General features: G+C 40.0%; 1 protein-coding gene across 3 annotated transcripts; it reads left to right on the top strand.

Moving 5' to 3' along the window:
• The first annotated feature begins 1,663 nt into the window (after positions 1 to 1,663).
• tagln3a (transgelin 3a) lies at positions 1,664 to 17,182 on the top strand. 3 transcript variants are annotated; one of them, XM_017702919.2, is made up of 5 exons: positions 1,664 to 1,834; positions 2,293 to 2,521; positions 2,786 to 2,960; positions 10,785 to 10,887; positions 11,195 to 17,182. In XM_017702919.2, the coding sequence occupies exons 2-5, from the start codon at positions 2,342 to 2,344 to the stop codon at positions 11,376 to 11,378; spliced, it is 642 nt and encodes a 213-aa protein (XP_017558408.1). In that variant the 5' UTR covers positions 1,664 to 1,834; positions 2,293 to 2,341; the 3' UTR covers positions 11,379 to 17,182. The 3 variants fall into 3 exon arrangements, with proteins under 3 accessions (XP_017558408.1, XP_017558407.1, XP_037389381.1); XM_017702918.2 differs by having other exon boundaries at positions 1,667 to 1,834; positions 2,290 to 2,521; XM_037533484.1 differs by lacking the exon at positions 1,664 to 1,834 and adding an exon at positions 1,990 to 2,188 and having other exon boundaries at positions 2,290 to 2,521.
• The last annotated feature ends 1,123 nt before the right edge of the window (positions 17,183 to 18,305 follow it).

The raw sequence follows: 18,305 nt of genomic DNA, 5'->3' as shown, positions 1-18,305 counted from the left end.
GCAGAATCACTTGCTGTCTTTAAAGGACGTCTGAAGACCCATCTCTTTACACTACACTTATCTAATCACTAACACTGTCTATTAAAGATCTTCACCTCTTTTTGTTCACTGTAGTTTATTACAAACTTTTTTTCAGCAGGTTTAGTGTTGTGTAGACTCTGTGTTGAGTTGTAGGTATTTTTCTACTTGTTGTATTTGTTTTAGGTCTCAATGCATAGATAACTTCAGGCAGCAATTTAGAGCAAAGCTCTTTAGAATTATGTCGACCTTTATTAACATGAGATATTCTGAAGTAATGACAAGCACTTTTGTAAGTCGCTCTGGATAAGAGCGTCTGCTAAATGCCATAAATGTAAATGTAAATGTAAAGCCTCCGCTCATAACGCCTGCGCGCGCTCAAATCATGTGCGAGCTGCAACCGCAGCCAAGAAATAGTTCCGCTCCAAACACACCAGCATGAACCTGAGCCATTCTGTGGCAACACACACACACGCACGCACACACACACACACACACACACACACACACACACACACACACACACACACACACACACACACACACACACACACACACACACACACTGGCACACAAACACACACGCGCGCGCACACACGCACACTCACACTCTCTCACACACACATACACTCACACACTCACAAAACCTCGTATATCCATTTTTTACATAATTTGAAAATGCCTGTTGTACTTCACATCATGGGTGATGTAAATGACGACTGGATCAAAATGAGTGGCCCAAAATTACTTGGCAAAAATTCTGGTTCCATTGACTTGCATTAAAAGTACAGAGTGCTTTTTTCTTTTTCCTGTAAAGCTCTCATTTTGGAGATACGAGGTTTTTTTCCAATAGTATATATACATATACACACACACACACACACGTGTGCCATTAGCTCTGCACACTTAAAAAAGATGCTTCTTCAAACTGATGGTGGTTCTAGGTAGAGCCAAAAAAAGAACCAAAAAATGTTCTTTTATTTCTTACAAGCTTGACATCTTAACAACAGCAGAACCCTGTTTGGTGCTTTATGGAACCCTTTTCAAAAAGTTTCTACATACAACCATCTGCACTCTTTTATTTAGAACCATTCTCTATAATAAAGAACCCCTGAAGAACCATCTTTATAAGAGTGTGTGATTTTCCAGACGACCAACTAAAACAACCACGATGAGCAATATCTCTTATCAATATTATAAAGTCCTAAAGCCAATTTGTTTTCACATATTGATCCCCGAAACAGCAGCCCAGCTCAGCGTCAATGTCGCGTTTAAATCTTACAAATTCGTTTTTAGCTCAGCGCGGATCTTTTCCAGCCACGTGACGTCATTCTCCGCAACCAGCGCGATTGGCGCAGATACCGGAACTCTTATTTTCCGATCGATTATTTGTATGTTTATTTCTCATCTCTCTTACCCTGGCTGTAGCGTGTTTCTCCCAAATGAAAATAAAAATGTAAAAATAAATAAAATAATAAATACAAAAATATATAAATATATAAATAAACAATGGCGCGCGCTGGTGCTCTTTCCGCTTACGTAATGCAGGTCCTAGACCCCCCCTTCGTCATACCCCCTCCCCCCACGGGTCAGCTGTGTGGTGAAGGCTGTGTGGACGCAGGACCGGCCACGATCCATCTGCACTGCTCGAGGATGCTGCCCTGAGCTGCCCCACCCACAGACCCCAGGCTCCACCCACAGCACCCCCCCACCCCCACACCCCCCACCAACGTACTCACGCCCACAGATGCTCACCCCCATCGTGCCAACTGAAACAGACGGGCTTGACGACAGGCAGCAGACCCTCATCTCGCTGGTGAGTGAAAACGGCCAGTTTTGACGTTTTGCTGGAGCGTTTATTATATTTTCATACGCAGGAGCGTCTCGCTGCGGTGCGATGGGAAGCGATGTGACGTGATTTGGTGCTCGCGCGTTTCGTGACAGCTTTGGCACGCGGGGCGTCATCCATCCCAGCAGCCGAAGTGTGCTGTTTATTTCTCTGGGTGTTTATATTTGCACTGGCCTCGTCACCGAAGCTCATACAGCCTCATTCATAAATGTTAAGCAGTCGAGGCTTAATGATGGATGCAGAAGAAGGAAAGAAAACGAATGAGCATCAATTCCTATTCCAAGACTGAAACATCCAGTTCAACAGTTAACCCCAGGACGTGTAGGCCACCAGAGTTTGAGCTAGAGAGATGATGATGATGATGATGGTGCAGTGTGCAGTATTTCTGCCCCTGACTGTTTGTGTTGTTGTTGTATCCCCAGCAGAGTTGTGCCTGCGTCCACAGAGTAGACCGGCATTGATCTGCGTGCTGCCATGGCGAACCGGGGGCCCAGTTACGGCCTGAGCCGAGAGGTGCAGGAGAAGATCGACCAGAAGTACAGCCAGGAGCTGGAGGCCCGCCTGGTGGACTGGATCATGGCGCAGTGTGGCGACGGCCTGGAGCGCCCCGAACCTGGCAAGCAGAACTTCCAGAGTTGGCTCATGGATGGGACGGTGAGGAACGAGGGGGCTTTTAGCCACTTTCCCAAGACCTTCTGTCAGGTGGACAGCCATGAGACGGTGTTCTAGGTTTTGTTTACATTGTGAGGCTGCCAAAAGGGGGCCAGTTTTCAATGGATTTGCATTCAAAATGCCACCACTAGTCCGATCAGGTTTGAATGCTGATTTGGTTCAGTTGGACTCTTTTCAGCTCTCTGTCGCTCACACCACCTCTCTCTCTCTCTCTCTCTCTCTCTCTCTCTCTTTCCTTTTCTATAGATTCTCTGTCGTCTCATTAACAGTCTCTACCCCAGTGGCATGGGGCCCATAAAGAAGATTCCAGAAAGCAAGATGGCCTTCAAGCAGATGGAGAAGATCTCTCAGTTCCTGGAGGCAGCAGAAGCCTACGGTGTTGTCAGAGGAGACATCTTCCAGACTGTTGACCTGTGGGAAGGTACGGCTGTTTCACAAACCTGGATGTTCAATATTAGATTGCGCACCAGACTCTGTCTGATCCCTTATATTGATATTAGTGCTGTAATGAAAGTGATGTTGTGATGTAGGGTTTGTTTTTTTACCACAGTCTGACTGTCTGGCTCACATAATCTACATTTTTCTTTCATTTTTGTTCCACCTATGTACAAAAACAGTCATAATTCATGTTTACATCACAATTTTAAAGAGCCTGTTTTTGTTACTGTGCCTTTAAGACTTATATGTATGAAGATGAGCTCTGTTCTGATTGGTTGTGCTGTGTTGCACCAAGATAAAAAGCAGCCCAAGCTGAAACACTCCTAATCAGTGTAAATGAGCCGAATTGCTGTAGGCCGAATAGGTGTAAATATGTTGTGACATCACAGAAGCAGTTCAATCAAAATAAGCTGTTATGGCAGATTAGTCTCAGAATATGGTCTGTATGAACTTGGGAGTGAATTGTATGTTTGAAAGTTTGCCTACTATATCTTTTATTTGAAAATGGTGAGGAAAATTGGGTTTTCAGTTGTTTATTCTTTATTTGGTTATGTATTCATTTCGACAAAGTGGTTGCTAAAAACCAACAAAACTCAAGAATAAATGTAATACAAGAGAATCAATAACCAATAATCTAAGAAAAACAAAACTCAAAAGAAAAAAAAAACAAAACTCAACAATACCACAATAACATCTACATAAGTTTCATCAAATTTTGTTTTGATAACTTTTTAAAAGAAAATATACGTATCTGTTTGATGCCAATGGGGAACATATTCCAAACTAAAGAAGTCCTATAAAGAACAGTTCTCTTCATACACTTTGATTGTGGACTGTGGGCACCACCAGCTGACCAGAATACTCATGACAAAAACTGGAAAATACAACCCCAACTGCAAAAAAGCTGGAACGCTAATAAATGTAAATAAAAACAGAATGCAATGATTTGCAAATCTCATAGACCCATAATGTATTCACAATGGAACATAGAATACATATCAGATGTTGAAGGTGTGATGTTTTACCATTTCATGAAAGACATTAACTCATGTAGAACTTGATGGCAGCAAGGCATCTCAAAAATGTTGGGACAGGGGCAACAAAAGGCTGGAAAAGTAAGTGGTACTAATAAAAACACAGCTGGACACGATCCAGAAACACTGCCACCTTCTCTGGGCCAAAACTCATTTAAAATGGACTGAGGCGAAATGGAAAACTGTTCTGTCGTCAGATGAATTAAAATGAGGACATCCAGCTTGTTATCAGTGCTGAGCACCAAGAGTCCTACTTCAGATAATAATGGGACAACATTCCTCTCCCAAAACTCCAGCACTTGGTCTCCTCACTTCCCAGACGTTTACAGACTGTTGTTAAAGAAAAGGTGATGCTACACAATGGTAGACGCGGCCCTGTCCTAACTTTTTTAGAATGCATTGCTGCCATCAAACTCTAAAGGAGTTAATATTTTTCATGAAATGGTAAAATGTCTCACTTTCAACATCTGATATGTGTTCTATGTTGTATTGTGAATACATTATGGTTCTATGAGATTTGCAAATCATTGCATTCTGTTTTTATTTACATATATTTACGGAAAGAACAATGAAAAGCTAATCTGGCTGCTCTGTTCTGTATAATTTGAGGTCTTTTAAATATTTCTTAGCGGCACTTGACCAAACCACTGGGGAGTACTCAAGGTGTGACGAAACAAGTGACCGAACTACAGTGTTGGTACATGCAGAACGTTTCCTTGAAAGTGCAGTGCACTTTCCCATGAAGATGATCATGTGACCGATGTCCAGTCTATAAACAAGTTGAGTTCATTAGAGTTATCATGAACATTCCTAGTACCAAATACAGTGCACCTAGTTTTAGCCATATTTAGTACTAATTTATTCATTCTCACCCATTTAATAATGCTTTGCACCTCAACATGATATGGACCTCTTAAGTTTAACTCTTAGAAGCTGCATTTGTCACCAGCAGTAACAAAAACATGAATTTATATTATTTTTGACTTGTGTTGATATGCAGGTTCTAAACTTTGAATCCATGCTAGATTTGTGTTTCTAAGTAGAAGAGAAGTTATTTTATCATGATTTGAATTTGATGAAAAGTTATAGTCTTTTTTTTTTTGAGGAAAGAAAGTTTTTGTCAGTTTTGACACTGAAACCAACACAAAATTGCATAAAATATCCAATATAAATATGTTATCATGTAACTGTATATTTCTTTACATAATTATGAAATTAGATTTAAATATCACAACAAAATGGTAGTAATAACTCCAGACATCTAAGGGTTAATCTGTATGCAAGTATATCTGTAAAAGAAGCAGCGTGGGAGAGAATGAAAGCAGCACCCACAGAGCCAGCGCACTCAGCAGTAAAGCAGAGAAAAGCCTGATGCAGAGCTATTTAAACTACCTTGATAAATAGCACATCTATCTTTTTAATAGAAACCACTGTTTCAAAACAAATCAAGAAAAATAGTGTGGTTCCAGCATCATATATGGGCCTGTTCAAAAGTTTGGGATCAGTTGTAGTATTAATTTCAACCATTTTTATACTTTATCCAGTGAATCATTTCACACCATCACTGAGATGTAAACGGGGTGATTCAGTGTGGTTTGGTGTGAAATGTTTGATGTCTTTACAGTGGTGGTGATAGGAGCCAGGGGTCGCCATGATTACAACACAAATATAGACATTTTATTCACTATCCAAATGAACACGTGTCTTCTGAGTTTCAGATGGAATGTTGATGATGGTAAAATAGCAGAAAATCTGAAAGAATAAGTTGTTTTGGGGGACTATATTGCCTCACAACACCCTGCATGTATCCCTCCACCATGACTAGATGAAAAAATGTATACATTGTCCGAACCCAAAGATTCTCAAAACTATCATAAATCAGCGTCTCAGTCACCAGGCAATGTATTCACAACCATTTCCTGTAATAACTTTCTGCTAGGGAAAGTTCCTATCGTCTGGTTCCTATCACCCCCACTGTGAACAGTTATGACTCAGTAAATCTCTCTAGAACTGAGCGGTTCAAACCAAACCACTCTGAACGACTCTGATTACATCTTAACATCTTAATTATGCAGAAATTTTGGAAAATCAATTGAATTCTCCTTTACTACTTTTTTTGTCCGTTCAGAAAACTGATACAGAGAAGGTTTAAATACTGTAGTCACCACAAGGCATTTTTAGACGTTTTATGCCATATTTCACATATTTTAGGAACAATAAGAAATTCTTCTATAATTATACACAGTAATTAGTATAGTACACTGTAATTACAATACATTTCTAAATGTGGTGTTTTTTTATCTTGTTTTTATTACTTTATTTAGTTTTTTTGTTGAATGTCACAGTTTTTTTGTTGAATGTCACAGCTTTTATTATTTTTCTGAGTTTATCCTTGTGGCTCGAGACTTACACTTAAATGAAAATGTATTTTATATGCAATGCCTCATTATTATTGTTATTAACAGTAGTAGTAGTAGGAGTAGTATTTGATATCTGCCTTGAGATTTGATCAGCACATTTGAAAAATAGAGCAATCTTAATTTTAATGTGTGGCGTGGAGCGAGGAGGCGGACACGTACGCTGAGACTTTTATTAGGGGCAAATCCAGGGTCATAGTCACAACGGTCCAGGGTCAAACAGCCAACACGGAGAGAAGGAGGGACAGACATGACTAAATGAAAACAGGATCAACAAACAACGGAGGCTGGAAGAAACAAACACCAAACTATATCAAACAGTACAACCAGAACAATAAACACCAAAGACCAGCAGAGACCAAGGCGAACACAGGGCTTAAATACACAAGGGCTAACAAGGGATCACAAGACACAGGTGGAAACACAGGTGGGAACAATCAGGGGCGGAGTCACGAAAAAAGGGGCGGGACTAAAAACAAAAACACATGGGCTCAACCAAAACACAACAGAACACATGGACAGGACTGGGAGGGGCCAATCGTGACATAATGTCACTATAACTTCAGATGTGATGCTATACAGCTGTCTCCATTCATCACGTCAGACACACCATTTACTTTTTTTGTCCTTCTAATAAGTGAAATCTGTGAATTTGCACAATACTAACACATTCGAACATGTTTATCTACACATTAATCTACTACCGAATGTAGTTAAAACTTAAAAACATTCAGCCTCAATCTCCAATCGGTCTTAAGGAGAAATTTCTTCTTAAGACCCGCTTACGCGGTTTTAACAAAGATCCTGGCATCCACCACTGTTTTCTTACTTGGGATTTGTTCTTAGGTAAGAACAGAATCTACGCACATTCAAGAGCACAAAGGTGAGAACAGTTCTGTGATTTGTGAACATGAATCTGACAGACTTTTTTCTTAGGACCTTCCTCAAGGACACATTTAAGAACAAACTTAGGAAGATATTTAAAATGAGACCCAATGATCCCAGATTTTTGAATGGTAGTGTAAATGCACATGTGGTGCAAAATAACTTGTGATTGACACAAACATTTGGAGACACTTTGCTTTTCAAAATGTTCTAATACAAATTATTATGTTGACAGTATTAGTCTAGTCTGAGAATAAAGCCAAAGCCCACATCCACCTTCTGGACATTCTTAAAAAGATTGTTCTTTAAAGGTTCTTGATGGCTCTATATAGATCCACGAACACTCAAAGAACCCTTTGTATGATTAAAGGGTTCTTTGCACCATGAAAGGGTGGAGAATGTGCCGTAGATGCTTAATTTTTTCTTACTTAATTGGAAAGTAACAGCAAATAACTGCACATTTCAAAAGTAACCAGGGTGTACCCAAACTTCTGACAGACAGTGTAGATGAGATATAAGGCCGTTTATGAGGCGGGACCTTTAGCAGAGGTTTGCTGTTATAGTAAGTTGAAATAGCTTTCATGTGGATAGTTAATGTGATTGACAGGTGGTTGAATTATACTCTCTTTAGGTGTAAAGAGCTGTGAAAGTCAAACAATAGCGTAGTTTTCATTTGCTGTGTCCTTCAGAGCAGGTGTTTCTGCCCCAACTGCTTGCAGAGAACCAGAAGAGATGCACAACAGCAGCTTCTGCCTTTGGTCACATTTATTAGAGACCGAACCAAATCAGAACTCACGCTGCCATTGGCCAACTGTCAAGAGTAGTTGGTCATGCTAAGGTGCTGTGAAAATGCATAGCTAATAGCGATCCAGCTCATGTGAGGTTAAACAGCAGACAAGCTGGGGGAAAGCCTTCTGTAAAAGCACACTGATATGCACACATTCTGAGGTAGTACTGGGTGATATTAATAAAATCTAATCATATTAGATTTTATATAATATATTAATAAATATTAGATAATATATTAATCAAATCTAATAATATTTTTCAAATACAGTGCTGTAAAACAGTGCCCTCCCTTTATTTATTTAATTTCCAGTCAGCTATTATGTGTAAGTTATTCATTTTCAGCATCTGGATAAAAACCAGAGGGCACAGAATGCTAAACATCTCAATCTAATATCAGCTGTTTGCGTGGTTCAGTGTCATTCTTTACCTTTGTTCCAGCTTCCATTCTTATCAGGAGACTCACCTTCAGTTTCTCAAGTAAAGACACGCCTCCAAAGTTCAGTCTTAGAAGCTGGTTGATCAATTTCTGGAGTAATCAAACACATTCAGTGACGCTGAGGTCTGGACTCTGGGGTGGTCAGTCCATTGTTCAGCTTCTTTGTTCGATGTGTTCATTTCATTTTCTCAGTGAGGTTCTTCTTGACATCTACACATCCTTTCAGACCCACAGCGCTGAGTCGTCTTCTCACAGTTAAGGATGGACAGAAACACCTGTGGATGTTTTCAGATCTGAAGCAGCTTGATTTTCTCCTCTCTCTCAGAGATGAAAGCTTTAAAAATGAAAGTTTATCTGCTGTGGGCTGTTTTAGTGTCAAGGACTTCCAGGTGGTTGTTATGAGCCCCATTTGCTGTGTATATTTTTATTGTTATTATTTATACAATTATACAATATATTTTATCATTTATACAAATATGGAAACTTCTGTTTTTATTTCACTTATTTGTGAATTATCCCCTTTAATCACAAATTGTTTAATATAGAAAATATTTATGACATCTAGGAATATCTTTTATTTTCTATCTGTGTGTGAGGATGGTTGTATGTTTATATGGTGTTTGTTCTCCTCAGGAACATCACGGCACTTGTAGATTGATTGTTCTTCTCAACAGTTATTGTGACACGAGATAAGGACATTGTTTATGTCCATCTCCAAGTGGTCCTACCAGATATGACACTAGTGACACAGCAAACTACTGTCACTTCAGTTTCTACACTTTTTTGCTACAGATCAGTTTGCAGTACTGAGCAGTGGCAAGTCTATAATTGAGTTATCTGATATAGTTTTCATCACTTTTATGTTTTTACTGTTTATGATAGTCTATTTAGCCAGTATGCTAACAGCTAAATGTTAGTTCTGCAATTCCTGCAGATTTTTCAGGTGTACTTTCATGCTGTGAATCTTCCATCCTACCACATTCCAAAGGTGTTGTATTGGATTCAGATCCGGTGACTGGGAAGGCCACTGAAGAACACTGAACTTATTGCTGTGTTCAAGAAACCAGTTTAAGATGCATTTTGCTTTGTGACATGGTGCAATATCATGATGAAAATAGCCATTAGAAGATAGTAAATTGTGGCCATGACAGGATGCACATGGTCATCAACAGTACTCAAACAGACTGTGGCATTCAAGTGATTCCCCAAACCATTACACCACCTCCACCAGCCTGGACTGCTGGTACAAGGTTCGGTCCATTGATTTGTGCTGTTGGTGCCAAATTCTGATGCTGATCTCTGTGCCTCAGCAGAAATCAGGACTCATCAGACCAGGCCACATTTTTACAGTCTGTTTTGATGAGCCTGTGCCCCCTGCAGCCCCAGCTTTCCGCTCTTGGCTGACAAAAGAGGAACCTGCTGTTGTAGCCCATCCACCTCAAGATGCCTTTCTGCTCACCACAATTGCACAGAATGGTTTACTGAGTTACCATAGACTTTCTGTTAGCTTGAACCAGTCTGGCCATTCTCCTCCATTCTTTTTCTTTATTACACCATTCTGTATAAACTGTGTGTTGAAAATCCCAGGAGATCAGCAGCCTATTTGCTACCATCAGTCATGCCGTAATCTAAATCACATTTTTGCTCCATTCTGATGGTTGATGTGAACGTTACCTGAGGCTGCTGCCGATAATGCATGATTTTATCCACTGCACTGATGCCACACGATTGACTGATTAGATAGTTGCATGAATGAGATGTACAAGTGTTCCTAATAAAGCGTTCGGTGAGTGTAAAATTATCAAATTTTGTGTCATTATTGTTTATAATTAGCCAGTTAGCTTGCTATCTGCACCAACATGGAGGTTCTGTTCCCCTAATCATGTTTTCTTTTTGGGTTCCAGCAATTCTTCTCTAGCAAGTCTTCTATTACATTTTACAAACATTCTGTTTGAATTTCAGTCTTCTCTTTTTGGATTTTGGCATGTATCATCACGGAAAAAATAATGAATAGCTGTTTTTAAAACATTTCTACATGTGTATCTTAGTCCTGCTGTGGTGAAATACACATCTGCCAGTTATAATTTCTAATGTAGTATTTAGTATGAAGCTGCATGAATGCAGTGTGAAAGAAGTGCTTTACATGCAGTGATTACATGCAGTCATTCAATTAGCAGCTTATTCTCACACATGTAGACTGTGTTGGTTTGATGGAGTTTGTAATGGACTGTGGTGTGTTGTGATAGGAAAGGACATGGCTGCAGTCCAGAGGACCCTCATGGCTCTTGGAAGTGAAGCCCTCACCAAGGACGACGGACATTACCATGGCAACAAAGACTGGTTTCACAGGTGACAACAGCAAAAGTGGCTGTTAGCCATAACCACATAATCAGTGCAGGTCTAATAAAATTAACATCCAGAATGAAGTGTTTCAGTAGTGGAAAGCAGGTAACCTGATAAAAAATGATGGCGAATATGTAGTTACAGTGTATTATTTATCATTTAAATAACTTCTTGTTCCCACTAGGTTTATTTGACATATAATTAAAATAGGTTTTGGTGTCTGATTTATATTTATCTAGTTTAATATATTTACTTATACTGAATAAAATCATATATGGAATGACAAATTCTGAATATGATATGATGTATGCAGGAAATCCAAAGGCCACCGGAGGGAGTTTTCCGAGGACCAGCTTCGTCAGGGCCGCGCACTGATTGGAATGCAGATGGGCAGTAATCGTGGGGCATCTCAGGCAGGCATGACGGGTTACGGCACCCCGCGCCAGATTATGCGGTACGACTCCCCCCGGCGCAATGGAGACCGAAGCCCCTCTTAAAAGCAGTACAATCAAAAATCACCTTCTTTTCCGTTTGAGTTTTTTGTTGTTACCCACTGATTTTACAAATTTTTATGCTTTATTTTCCTCACTTTTGATCAGGGACGTGGGAAGACGGTGTAAGTTGGGGGTGCTGACATTTTTGCAGCATAAACATGAGGTACACAGTGATGTCATACTAAGTGAAATTATTTCACTGAATAATTTAAGCTAATTTGCGTCAAATAGAACGTTTCTTTAGAAAATCATTACGAACGAATAGATGATGATAACAATAAAGAGACGGCAATACTTGGCATATATTTAGCAACTGCTTTCTCAGTCCTGTGGGATCCCCCACCTAAGATAAACTGTCCTCCAGAGAAACCGCCTAATTTTCAAGCAAATTAAATAAATAAGTAGTTTACACTTAATCAGTGGGGACCTTCAGGGCCTCCTAGGTCTTCAGCGAAGGCCTGATGATTTCTGGTAACTCCAAAATGCATGTCTGTTATTTTGAGCTCATATTTATTTCATATTATCCTTCCTGCAACTATTATTACGCTACTTGTTGCATTGTTATGGTTTGGATGGATACAAATTGTTAAATTCTTGAAAGGGCAAGCGGAAAATTGGAAAATCAGGAGAGTTGTCTCCGAGGTATTGCCGAGCAAGCTATCCCATTGGTTGGGACTTCAGGAGCTGGACTGAAGGCCTTACTTATTAGATTAACCACTATCACAGTGAGAAAGTGAATTAGAGAAATCAATCATTCATGCTTTGGAAACAATTTTGTGAGAAAAAAACAGCCATTCTGAAACTTCTAGTCACGTCACTGACTCTGGGTACGAGCTGTAGTCGAATCAGTGGGTTGTTAGATATGGAAAACAGTGGCAGCAGGAGTCACTGTGAAACAGCTACAGGCTAAAACATAAGGTAATATGTCTGTTACAAGCTTCAAATAAAACATCTGGAATGAGTTTTAGAAGCTTCAAACGTTTAATCCAGAGCTGCCAAATGTGAATTGCTGTTAGCTCAGCACTAACAAACTACTGGAATCCCATAGGGATGCTAGCATTATTGTTGAGGTGGGCTTTTTCCTCATATTTGGACCACGTTTTGACATTTATGGTATAAGTTGAAGGCCTATTTCTAATAATCATGGTTTGCCCATGCAAGCAATATTAATACGTCTTGTGATCACTTTTGCAGTATATCCGTTGAACTTGGTCCATGGCTGCGTTCAAAACTCAAAACCTCCCCTTGGCTAAACATGCTCTGAGCTCTGCTAGCATTGCAACACTTACATTGGGAACAGAAGCAACAGACTGTAACACTGGTTCACCAACTAAAGTCCTATTCAGACGGGATTAGTTCTCCATGGGGAGGTGGGTAATGCCAGTTTATCTCAGGACGTCTGTGTCTAGGTGATGGGACTGGCTACTCCATTTACCTGCTGTCTTTAATCCACTAACGAATATAAAAGATGTTAAAACATTTAATTTAGCCAGGACAGTGTTATAAGTGACCTGCCAGCCAGAACGCTGCAGTTTTTTCTGTCACCTCATGGTGGCAGCAGTGCTGTAAATTACAGTGTAATGTGGCACACTGTGAAGTTAACTAAAGTTTTTTCTTTGACTAAACTGGCAGCTTCCTTTACTGAATACTTCTTATCAGAGCAAATTCAGGAGATCAGTGAATATTAACTGTTCAAAGTTTAACAAAACACAGTATGACCTGGCCCTTTTTGGAGTTTGGACCACCTCCAGGGGAGAGCTAATGCCCAAAACAAGTTAACACAAACCCAAACCTAACCCAAGCTAACACAAACAACTACCCTGCCGGAGATTAAGAGTTACATGACCCATTACAAAAAACATCTAGAACTGAACAAGACAAGCTGAACCACGGCACTGGGTTTGATCGGGTCAGTGGAAGAGCGGATGGCACAGGCGCAACAACCCAGAGCTGGGTTATTAGGAGCCTGGCCACCTCCTGTTCACCCACATGTTACATCAAAACAGGACTGCAAAACAGCAGAGGGCGCCCGTGAGCAAGTCCTCAATGAATGAGAGTGAATGGAGCTGACAGCCCAGAACTTTCATTTTAGGACGTAGAAGGATGTATTTCACTTAAAAAGGAAAGAAAACTTTCCAATATATTACCTTTTTTCTACAGTAAGCAGGGTTTGAGCAGCAGGACGCTGGTATTACTGCTACTGAGTGCTGATTGGTTGGCGAGCGGAGCAGTTCATTGGCTGTTTGTGATCATAGACATCATGAACGTATATGAGACATTGTTTTAAACTCCAATAATTCGAGTTCAAAGCTCTTCAAAATATAACAGCAGTGTTTAAATGTTTTATGCTGTTCTGTGTTCAAGAAATTATTGCATTCTATTACATTAAAAATGTTTAAGCACTTATAAACTATGATTTTGTTCAAATCCTCCATATCAACCCATTCATTTCGGGAGCGCCCTCTAGCATTTGAGAAACCCGTAAGACATAACAGTGTTAATTCTGCTCTCTACAAGTTCTCTGGCAACAACCAAAGCAGCTAGTGACCATCTTGCTTTCCCTGCCCCTTTTGTAGCTGAAGTGCCCCCTGCTGCAGCCAATAAGAAGTCTCCAAATTCTCTTGCTAGTAAATAGGTGGAACACAAAAAAGTGAAAGACGAGAGGGCAAGGCAGCAAAAGCAGGTATATGCACCCTAACAGCCGTAACAATCGGTGAGAAGCGCTGATAATAATTGCATTACCCCACTTCCCCATATAAAACTAATCCAGTCCGAATAGGGCTTATAGCACCAATTGGGCTCACGGAACTTTAGGCGACTCTGGAAAAGACAGTGGCAAAAGCCATAGGCTAATTCAGAATTTGAAAATATGGAAATTATAAATTATGTATAATTACATTTTGTTATTACTTTGCGATTGCAATCCTGACAACAAGGGGTGCTGCAGCCCCCTCAGCACGCCCACTTCCCACATCCCTGCTATTGATACTGGATCTCACTAGAGCTCAGGAGAACTAACCTGCAGAACTTACCTGAAGGAGCAAAGTGGAGAAGAAAGACAAATCAGACCAAGCTACATTCTAGCTCATGGGCTATTATGGAACCCTTTAGTTCCAAGTTTAGTTGTGTTGCACTGCAGTATTGATGGGATTGCATGTATTGTACATAAGAGCACTGATCTGGAACCAGGGTTCGTCTTTCTAATCCCAGAGAATAACACCACAAGCTGATCCTAGATCAGCACTTCTGAGTGATGTGTGTTCTCAGAGAAATACTTGCTCCAAAGAGCTAACCCAGTCAAAATACTGCATGTCTTAAAGAACGGTAAGGTGTGACACACGTATGACAGTGTTTTGTTGGTATATTTATTTATTTTTATTGCTTTATTTATCGTTGTGGTGCCCAACAATGCTGTTAACATGATTACATTCAAATTAATGACCACAAATCACCTTTGTCTTATGTGTGGTTACAGTATGGCTACACCTTCATTCCTACTAGATACAAACCTACATGTATTAGTCAGTATAATGCTATTATAATGTTGCTGTAATGTGTTATAAAAGCAATGTCATTTCTAATTCTGATCAGAAGCCATATAAGCCAATAGCATTGCGCTTTTAAGCAGTGTGTTATTATATATGACAGACACCACTGTACCAGTAGATTTGATGGCGTGCTTTAAAGCTCAGATGAGTATTCTGGGAATCAGCTCATACTTTGGCTTGGTTTTCTTGTTTTTTGTTCACCTTTGGTTGGGAAAACTGTGCCATTTAGTGTTGGCTCATTCCAACAGATGCTTAAAACTTGTCTTTTGTCCAGCAGTCATCTAGATTGAGTGATGTTACGTTGATTGAGATGCGGACTGGTGGGGCTCCTAAACTGGGTCTGTTTCCACGTGGACAAACGCCATGTGGCTCAGCTGCGCTCCATCATTGCGCCGTAGTTTTGACTCAGCTGTCTGCTAGGCTGTGTTCACGTTATGCATATAATGAAAAGAAGAATGGCTAATGCAACAGGAACGCTGTTACCATAGCAACGCTGTTAGCTCTGATGGCTTTATATCTAGTCGTTTGGTCATATTTCGACTCCTTAATGATCTTCTAATTCAGAGAATCGTGATATTGTGGGGAAAATTCATGCAGGATAAAATGTATCGGCTTTTTTGTTTGTCAAGGCGCAACAGGCAGTTTTCAAAAACACCACTCATTTTTCCCATGGAGAGAAATGGCTTAGCCCCATATTTCCTTATATGGGCATGACACCCACTAAAGCAGGGGTGCCCAACTCCGGTCCTGGAGGGCCGGTGTCCAGCCCAGTTTGGAGGTTTCCTTACTCAAACACACCCACTTAACCTGGCAATTAACAGAACAGTGTAATCAGGTGTGTTGGAGCAGGTAAATCACCAAACTGTGTTGGACACCGGCCCTCCAGGACCAGAGTTGTGCACCCCTGCACTACAGAATGACGCACCACTTTAAAGCTCCATCATATTGCTAACTAGCTTGCTTGTTTATATTATGAAAAAAGCGGTGGACACTCTACCCTCCATTTTTCACTAGCCAGCTGAGCTGCGACCTGATTGGTCAGATGATTTTGAAAATGGGACAGATCACTCGGGACTTTTCTAAAACTTTCAAAAAGTGACATCACAGGTTTTTTGGAATGAGCCGACCAATCAGGAGTCTTGTCTCATGAAGCAAGTAAGTAGGAAACTCAGGGGTCTCAACTGAGCTTCAGCTTCACAAACCCAACACACACGTCAAGCGGCTTATGCCTCATAGAAAGAAAGGGAAATAATCGTTTGTAAATATGTAGAATGTAAAGCCTTTATAATAGGAGAAAGCAACACTGTTGCCTTGGCGACTGATGCCGCAAACAGAAGGTCGATGGTTTCAGACACACCTGAAATCGGGACCTCTTTCGCGATTATAGGGATGTCCTTTTTAGCCTCAAAATTGGCCCGACTGTCCTGTAGTGCGGGCCAGGCTTCAGCTGAGTAAGCATGAAGTCCAGCTTCATGAGACACTCCTCAGTTCACAGTTTAGCAGCCCAGTGAAAACAATCACAACGAAAGATGGCTGCTGCCCATACGATAGAAAATAAGCGCTGGCGGTTGATGGAAAACGCCTGGAGTGGACACAGCATTACCATGACCTCAGATAGAACCTGAACAACATTCCAGAACTGAATGCTATGATGTCACAGTGATAAATGATGTCATAAAGCCTGTTGGAGGCAGGTGGTTAAAAAAAGCCAAAAGTGATGCAATGGAGTTGATTTCATGTGCTCAATGATAATGTCTGAATGCAGTAATAACATAAATGCAACTCATAAATACTGCAGGAGTTTACTACAAATATATACGTATATTATAATATACTACAATATTAACTGTGATATTATGGTGCCATTTCATTTGTTAACTGTTACAATTAAGCTAAATCCAAGTTATGTCGTACATACATAGCAATCTGTATTATTGATGATTATGATGATTTTGCTGTTACATTGTTACATTGCTTGCTTATTTCATGTTTTACAAAAACCTTGAAATGAAAATTATAGCCAGTTACAGTAAAATACAGATTTTTTTTTACATGCCAAAACGCACGAGACAGTATCCGTGGACATTCAGACGTCCGTCCGGTGTTGCTTGGCTATTTACGAATGTGTTCTCCTCACTAAACCCAGATCTTGTCTCTTTATCTTCACTGATGGCTGTTAAATGTAAAAAAAAAAAAGAAAAAAAAAAAGCATATGGTAAAGGTGCTGAAATAGCTGAAGAAAAAAATGGTGTTTTCCGCGTAGACTCAGCATGACTCTTGTAAGCGAACAGTTATATTGAATGTTGTTTCAGTGGGTGATGAAAAGTGATAACGCCTTTCTCTGAAATACTACTACACTGTGGCAGAGCAATATAGCAACACTGTCTGTGAAGCGCACTAAAAGTTGCATCTTACGCCAAGTGTTAAATTCCTCATTCCTCATTGCTTCCAAATCAATGTACAGGTCTGAATATGATTTGTTTTTATTCATTTATTGAAAATGTTGGTGAAATGTCAATAAAAAATTATTCTAATTCTTACTGATAAAGTGGTTTTGGCATCATGAATCGGTCCAAGAGGTGGTGCTGTTGGGCCTAAAGAGTGCGGCGGCACAGGGTTCACCCAAGAGTTTGAACCTATCTAAGCTAAACTGAATTGAAATCTAATCACTTTGTGGTTATATTTTGCACGATTCATCATATGATTTAAAACACAGATTCCATATTGGAGTCCACAGTGCAGGCTGAGGGGGCCTCAGAAAAAAATTTGTTGCATCTCTATTGATGTTTCCATTTTGTCTTTTTGCTGCTTCTGCTGTATCTAAAAAGCAGGATTTGTTTGTAGCTGTTATGAAATGGTAAAATGTAATATTTGCTCCAACCAGTCACCAAGCACAGTTAATCACAGTTCACTGTTACTTGCAGTGTCAACAAACTGGGCCTTTTACATACATTATATATATATATATATATATATATATATATATATATATATATATATATATATACATATATATATATATGTGTGTGTGTGTGTATGTATGTGTATGTATGTATGTATGTATATATATATATATATATATATAGACACACGTGTCTGTGTGTGTATGTTCACACACCGATCAAGCATAACACTATGACCACCTCCTTGTTTCTATACTCATTGTCCATTTTATCGGCTCCACTTACTATATAGGTGCACTTTGTAGTTCTACAATTACAGACGGTTTGTGTTGGTCACCCACTAGTCCTTAATCAGTGGTCACAGGACGCTGTTGGCTGGATATTTTTGGTCGGTGGACTGTTCTCAGTCCAGCAGTGACACTGAGGTGTTCAAAAACTCCAGCAGCACTGCTGTGTCTGATCCACTCATACCAGCGCAG

The sequence above is a fragment of the Pygocentrus nattereri genome, chromosome 23 (genome assembly GCF_015220715.1).
Source record: "Pygocentrus nattereri isolate fPygNat1 chromosome 23, fPygNat1.pri, whole genome shotgun sequence".
NCBI classification, from domain to species: domain Eukaryota; kingdom Metazoa; phylum Chordata; class Actinopteri; order Characiformes; family Serrasalmidae; genus Pygocentrus; species Pygocentrus nattereri.
The sequence above is the reverse complement of the archived record's forward strand: the minus strand, read 5'-3'. Positions and strand labels throughout refer to the sequence as shown.